Genomic DNA, 8,096 nt, shown 5'->3' with positions numbered 1-8,096 from the left:
GATTGATTTTTCAAATAGTTAACCCTCGTTAACCCTAAAATGACTTAATTTATTATAATCCTCAATCATTTATTAATTAATATCTGTTAAAATTAGCGAATTTAGGCCAATTTATGGAAATTGAAGTTGAAATATACTATACTTTTAAAGGTCATGTAAATGTTCCTTTAAATTTGAAACTTTTTTTGGTGGAAAATATTAATATGTTTGATATTTTATGAGAGATAAATGTATCAGCTTCAAAATGGAAATGATTGCGCAGCCATAGTGATTGACTGTATGTAGTGCGCATCGAGAAAAAAAGGTGCTCTCCATTTCGCCATGTTCAATTTTTTGGTTGACAATGCCTGCTGAAAATTTGATGGCGTGGAACACATGGGACTTCAAAGGCATCGCGCAAACGTTCTTCACGCGCTGCGGCAGTTTTGATCTTGGTTCATTTGCATAGCGCTGCGTGCGCGTAGGTTTGCCGAGTGATCTCCTCAATAATACCTCCATGGTTCCATTAAGACACACCCCTTGGATATTGTTGCTAAGGTCCCACAAAACAACAGCACATACTATTGGCTATTGAGTAACATGGGTATTCAAATTTAGTAAATTTGATTTTGTTCATGTGAATGGTAAAAATTATATTTCATCAATAATAATATCCAATCCCTAGGCCTCTATTCGCCCTCTCCAGGCCAGGTGTGTGTCTTCTTTCCAAGGTCTCATCCCTTTTAAATGCATCATCATTTCTCCCTTCCTAGTCTTCTGCCAAGCTGTTTCATACACCTTTGCACTGCCTTAAAGTCTATTCTTCCTCTAGGTATTCCCATATTATTGTAAACTTCTATTTTCCTTGCCTTTGAATCATGTTTCTGCTCTTGGCTTTTCTTTGTGTAATTTCTCCCTCCCTAGAGTATATTTCATTATAATTTATGTTTTCCGTGTAGGCCTAGACTTCACCTATTCCTTCAAACGCCTACCTCATCTCTAGTGGCGGATTCTCTCCCACCCCCTCCAAATTTTTCAAAATTATAGAAAAATTGAGAAAAAAGGAAAGTAGGTGCTATAATTATAAATGTTTTTACCTCAGCCCCAACCATCGTGGGACTGAGGTGGTCAAGACTCTCCATCTGTGAAGTCCCTCTTTTCTACAGCATTGGTGGTGCCAAGGGCCAACAAAGCCTCAGTTGACAACCCAGAATAAAAACTCCCCTTGTACAGTAATGTAGGGTTCACAGGCAGAGTTTTTATGGCTTATTTTCATCCAAAATGTGCTTTTTAGACTACAATATTAGGGATGGATAGGTAAATTATTATTTTTTAAATTTTTGATCTGAAGACCTAGTCGTGTGTCGAACGACAGAGGTCACAGACCTGTCTGATGAGGGAAATTCCTCTTCCCCTTTCCAGCACCACCACTGTTCTATAGTATAGGTAGGCCCCATCTATTTTAAATTCCAGGATCCGCTACTGATATCTCTCTTTTAAAACCTTATCTTGCCCAGATTGAGATAACTGCATTCAATCCTATGATGTACAGTACAGTATCCACTTGCTTTTTGCATAAAAATGAAATCAAATTAAACATTTATGTAAATGATTAATTTTATTCTATAGAAGGTAGTTTTATGTGTTTGCTTTTAGTGTGAGCAGTGAGATGGATGGATGTTTACATATTATTACATACTACTACAAAATTTATTTAATATGTTTGCAATGAACACATTTCTGTGTTTACCATTTGGCATGGTGCCAATTTCACTTCCTGTTTGCCAGCAAAGTAAACAATAAATATGTATTCAAGACTTTCTTTGACAGCCTTTGTATGCTAGAGGTTCTGTGGTATTACAGGAAGGGGAAAGCAGTAAACTGATATTTTTCAATTCAATTTATATCTCAACCTTCCTACAGTATTACTTATCTTCTTTCAATGATGTGGTACTGTTTTTACAACCATTTGCAAGGAAATGCATGTTTGCCTTATGATTTTCCAAGTAGGAACCGGAAACACATTCAGTCAATGCCTGTTTGGTTAGTTTATCGAAAAATAATTTTGAAGTACTGTATGTTTGTGAAATTTGTTGACAAAATAATACTATGTGTAATAGAGTGGACATATGGTTAGAATTTTTAACTGTGATGGAAGTTTAAATCAATTTATTATGTGTTATCAATTCACATGCTAAACAAAACTCTTTTTCTTTTTTTTTTTTAAATTTTGGCCTTTGATTGCTTTTTTAAATTTAATAATTTTGTTTTGGAAAGTGTCATACAAATGTATAATGATCATTGTTAATGATTCCTCCAAAGAAACATCTCCTCTTTTTAATCTAATTCAACATTATCAGCATTTCCACAAGTGTACAAATTCACTACACTAGGGAGAGGGGGTGCAGTAGACAATTTGTACACTTTTACATATGCATAAAACTGTTGATTCAAAATAACATGTAAAGATAATGGTAAAATTGTAATGTAACCATGGATATTCATTATGACAACCAAGTACATTACTTTAGTTGGTTTCACGTGAAAATGAAGAATGGTTTTGCAAAATCAACATTTTTTGTACACTTTCAGAGGGGAGGGAGGAGGTACCGAAATAGAGTACTGTGTACACACTTGTGGAAATGTTGAAAATTGTGAACGACCCCTAAGCCAAGAATATAATCACTGCAAAGAGGCGGGCACATCTACTCTAGGTTTGCCAGTCATGGGTTGTAAAATCTTGAACTGAACCAGTTTATATAAATGATGGTACTGTGTTTAACTTTAATGGATTCCCTTTTTATATTGTAGACTGTTAAGTGTATTCAATGTGTTTTTGGAACTGTTGTTCAAGTTGTTGTTATTGTTTTTCAATTTATTGGCCTATGTGAATAAAGAGTTAATACTGCACACACACACTGGTAATGCTCTGTATAAATCTGCTACGGCCCGAAAAAAAAAATGATTAATATATCACCCTCGACTGTATATCTTCTATATTATTGAAAAAAACATCTGGAAATTGTTTTTTTTTCATTCATTTTTTTTTTACATATATTTTTTAATTCTTTTAGTAAATAGTTAGTATATTGTTTGTATTATCTCTATCATGTATTTTACTTTGAATGTCAATGCACCAGCAAACAACCCAAGTCTGATATTTGAAATGACTCAAGAAGAGCAGCCACACTCTTTGATCACCTAGGCTAGGCCTAGTTAGTGTGTAGGTCTCTAGGCTAGTCTAGGAAGTATGTACTTATTTAGGCCTCGTAGAATCTATGAATGAGGTATATAAAACAAATATTGACTGCTCTAGATTCGGGGAATGATGAAATCTATTTTCCCTCGGTGATGTGGAGACCGTAGCCACATCACCGAGGGGCAATAGATTTCACTATTCCCCTCATGAGCAGTCAATATTCGTACAATATAATATATACTGTATATTCTATATTTAATACCTACAGTAGCTACTTGCACACCTGCTGTAGGGAGTTTTATGTTTCCTTTTATTCAAAACCCATTTTTTATTTTTAATGTTGAATGCTTGGTGCTTGCATTCCATTTTTAGATAGATACAGTGCTATACATGCATTCCATACTGACTATGCATCACTGTATAATACGTACCGATATCTGCTATACTGTACATGTGATCAATGTTTTATACATGTAAACATGTGTTTTAGTTGCTATCCTTTTTTTAACCTCTCACTTTTTCTACAGAACTCTATTAAATTTCAGCCTCAAATGAGTTCATGAATTGGAATACATTGCCTGACATGATGATTATTAATGAAACTACACTGTTAATTATGTGTCCTTTCAAAGTTTGGTACTTTAGTGGTTTATACAATTTATTTGCAATTTAATTAACAGAATGATGTAACAGTCAATTGAGCGGTTTACTGAAATAAATTGTAGTTTAGAAACCACAAAATTGCTAACTAATAAGTAACATTATCCATTCCAATTGCCTTCATTTTCAGAATTCTCGGAAAATTGAAAATAAACATTTTGTCATATTTATGGTGTTGCTGTTTAAGCTGTCAACAGGAAGTAAATTTGAATAACTTCAATAAATAATAGGTGTTCATGGCTTCTAAAGTATCTATGTTTGTAATTACATTTTCTTTTTAGTGTATGTTGTGTAATTTATGGATTGTATCTATTTTTGGCAACTTTTCATATGATGATTTCTCATGTGTTTAATGAGAAGCTTGAGATATGATTAACTCATAGGGAACTTAAAATTAACTAAGCCTTGTTTACTTTTATTAATTTTAATAAAAAATGTAGATATAAAAAACTACTCTCAAATCAGTCTTTATACAATAAATCAAATAGAATGGAACATACATCCCAGGTCACAGATTGGAGGACCAAGCATATGCAGGGCAAACAATGCAAACAACAAAAGATACAGAAACTGTTTAAAATCAGTCAGTAAACTATTAATTACACTATGATTGACTGAATTAAACTATGATTAACTGAAAATTTAAATGTTTTTCATAAATAAATATAAATCATAATTTTGATGAATAATTATAATAATTTTTATTTACAAAAATGTTAAAATGAATTTTAAAGAAATTAAAAAATATATACTATTTCTATCATTAATTATCTTTTGGTTATTATTTAAGATCATCTTATCTCTTACTTATTATTAGGTTCTTATTGATATGTGAACTTTTTTCTTTTAGTATCTGAAAAGAAAATTCTATAAAAATAAAAAATGTAAATATAACACACTTTCTTGTGCTGGAGGCATTTCAGGTAAATGATGATAAATTTACAGTAGTTTTTTTTTCTTAGAAAATTAGAGTTAAACAAAAAGAAAATGAATGATTATGCTTTGGAAAATCGGAAAAGAGTGAATAGGAGCAAACACAACTTATCCGCTATACATGGCCTCTTTAATTGAGACACAGTAAAATGGCTTCTAGTATTTGGCATGCAGCCAACCTTACTTCCTGTTTGTAAGCACCTTGTAATAATAATAATAAACAGCTCTTGTTGGTTGTACCACTCTATGGTGTAAAAGCTGTATGTTCAGTACACTGCGTGAAAGAGTTGGATTGTTATATGAACGTTTTATTCACTACATGTAAATTAAACCCACATAATTAGGATTTTTCTATACTCTGTTCACATTATCTTGTATTTTAGTTGTACCCTTCACTTTATTGTATATTTAATACATTAGGTCATATAAATTAGAATCCATGGGCCTTGTATTTTAGTTGTACCCTTCACTTTATTGTATATTTAATACATTAGGTCATATAAATTGTAATCCATGGACCTAACTCAACAGTAACTGGTTTGTATTTAGTGGACTACTGTTTGTTAGGAAAATTAATATAATATCCAATAGAGAATTAATATTATAATGAATTTAGTTTCACTTCTGTAGTCTCCAATTACATTGCCTAATATAATGCTGATGTATATTTCAAAGTATAAAAAAATGTGCTAAATACTGCCCTCGCACAATCATGGTGTTTCCCACCATATCACTATGGTATTATATTATCACTATCTAGTAGTATCACAGTTAGTTTTAGGAAAATCCTCCCAAAATTGAATTAAAACATTAACTTTCTCATAAGAAAAGGATGAAATAAGAACAACCTATAATAATGAGACATGTTGAAACAGTTGGTTGGTATTTCCAGAACAACCGATCTTGTTAACATGTTCAACAACACAGGCAGAAAGTAATGGCATAGACTACAATAGAACCCCTCCTTTAGGTCATCCCTATGGGGACAGTTTTCCATGGAATGAGGGGCACTACGACCAATCCCTATTAAGGGAATGAGGACACTTTATGAATGTGCCAAATGGTCAAATAACCCCTATTAAAGGGACACTTTTTTTTTTTTATTGTATCACAATAACACAGTCAGTCCTAAAATAATAAAAATCCATTCAAATTCTGGTGAGACCTTTTGAGCAATAAACCAGAATTTTCTCCTCTGAAGTATATCGGTATAGTCTCACTGCATGTATTACTCCGTATAAACCAATTTTGACCCAAAACCATCAGGATTTTTTTTCTTTGTTTTTCGTGTACATTCATACAGGATTCTAATCTATACCATAACGTGCACCCCTAATTCTTAAATCGTTACTTTATTCATCCTTCCTACTATCAAAAAAAAAAAAAAATATTAAGTCAATAACATTGTATCATGAAATACGATTGGGAACGTACTGTAGAAAGCTATTGTTGTTTTCAGTACATTTCTGCTGGTTTCATATTATAAAAACAATTTTCATTGCTAGTTATTGCTATATTAGTTCTAATTTTACTGTAACTGAATCTTGTGACAATAAAAATAAAATTATAAAGAATGTATGTTGTGGTTATATTAAATAATGCAAAATAACTCCTATTAAGGAGGTAATTTCATTTTTAAAAAGTACATACAAAATAATGCTGGTTGTTATTGTTACATAATCATTTTTTATTTTCGTAAAAATGTAATGGCTCCTAAATAGTATTTGTTTTATTTTTATTTCAATATTTTCAAATGCGATTAATACGATTGAAGAAATTGGTGAAGATTGGCGATCAGTATGGTACTAAGTTTGCCATAAAAAAATTCTAATTTTAGTTTTTTCAAATGTAAAAGAAATAATTAGATGTAGGAAAAGACAATTTTCTGGTAATTAGTGAAGAAGTTATTAAAGTTTATTTCAGAAATTTAATTTTAATTACAGTAATCATGTGTTCAGGCTTTTTTTATATTAGCAAAATACAGTAAATACAGTTAATAGGGATGAAATAGTCGAAATGTGTTTGCCTTTCTATCCAAAGATTTTGGGTCCTTTCCAAGCCTTGAACACAAAATTTGGCTGATTTTGGAAATTGCTTTATACAAGAATCTTGTTTCTTTCTGAATCTATCTGTAGAATTCAGCTAGGTGTTTGCCTTTGTATCCAAAGATTTTGGGGCCTATATAAATTCTTCGACACAAAGTTTGGCTGATTTTGGGAATTGCTTTATACCTAAAGAATCTTGTTTCTTTCTGAAACTATTTGTAGAATTCAGCTGGGCTACTTCTTTAAATCATACACAGGGCTTAAAATTGCTAGGAAATAAACTGCTACATAAAATGAGATGTAAAGTACTGTAGGGGGTAGGTTTACAGTGGGGGATCCAGGAATTCAAAATAGAGGGGCCATGGAGTGCCTTTCACAAATGACCACCTCAGTTTCAACATTGTTGGGACTGAGGTAAGAAAATTTAGATTGCTGGAAATGGCATTCTTAGACTTAAACTGCATTATAACTCCCCTTTTTTCTACAGTTTTTGTTATTTTGAGAAATTTAGGGGGGTGGGGGAAAGGGGTGGGCCAGCTCGGTTCCCCTACACCCCCCCCCCAGTTTACCACTGTTTTATTTTTATATACCAGGAACTATGGTATAATTTTTTTTTAAATAATTAAATTTTCTCCTTAAAGTTTGTTTGATCTGAATTTGATGAAAGTACTATGACCTTGATTAAACATGTAAAGACAAGTTTTGTTCCATCTGATGCCGTACTGTAAACAAGCATAAACTGAATTGTCAATATGAAAAAAAATGATTGTTTATTCCCAGCTTACTGTACTACTGACAGTAAACCTTGAGCTGGGACTTTCTGTTTTTGTTTAACTGCAGAGCATGAAAAATGTTATAATTCCTAAATCCAGTCACTGCTGAATTTGAATAGAAAAAGAACAAATTATTCAAATTAATAATAATTTTATTAAACCATGTGATATTTTTTTTCGCAGAGGTCAGGTGACGAGAAGAATGTTTACAAATCTCAGCTGATAATCCTGGGAACAATAGAAAAATGTCTGTCAGGGGTAAGTTATTAAAATAAATCAAAACAAACAAATGAGATAGTTACAGATACAAAATATCTTATGTTATGTTCACACACACGGCGTAAGACTGGCGTGGCTTACGCCAAGCGTAAGCTAATCCACGGATTAAAATTCCAAAGTGTTCACACAAACGGCGTTCGTTACACTAGCAGTAATATTGGCCTATCTGGTGTGGAATAGTTTTCAGTTTTAAATAATGTACGTGTTAACAGTAGTAAAATTAACAGT

The 8,096-nt window shown here is 32.2% G+C and overlaps 1 protein-coding gene across 1 annotated transcript in view; it reads left to right on the top strand.

Moving 5' to 3' along the window:
* The window catches only part of LOC117105186 (neurofibromin-like), a gene marked incomplete at its 3' end in the record, with an annotated part of 36,835 nt that overhangs the window by 5,801 nt on the left and 22,938 nt on the right, over nucleotides 1–8,096 (top strand). The window contains 1 exon segment of the mRNA XM_033246254.1: nucleotides 7,773–7,847. Coding sequence (XP_033102145.1) covers nucleotides 7,773–7,847 — 75 coding nt within the window.

This window comes from Anneissia japonica, unplaced genomic scaffold (assembly GCF_011630105.1).
Source record: "Anneissia japonica isolate Jap-2015-1 unplaced genomic scaffold, ASM1163010v1 scaffold287776_len302883_cov198, whole genome shotgun sequence".
NCBI classification, from domain to species: Eukaryota; Metazoa; Echinodermata; class Crinoidea; order Comatulida; family Comatulidae; genus Anneissia; species Anneissia japonica.
This window is presented reverse-complemented; position numbering and strand designations above follow the sequence as displayed.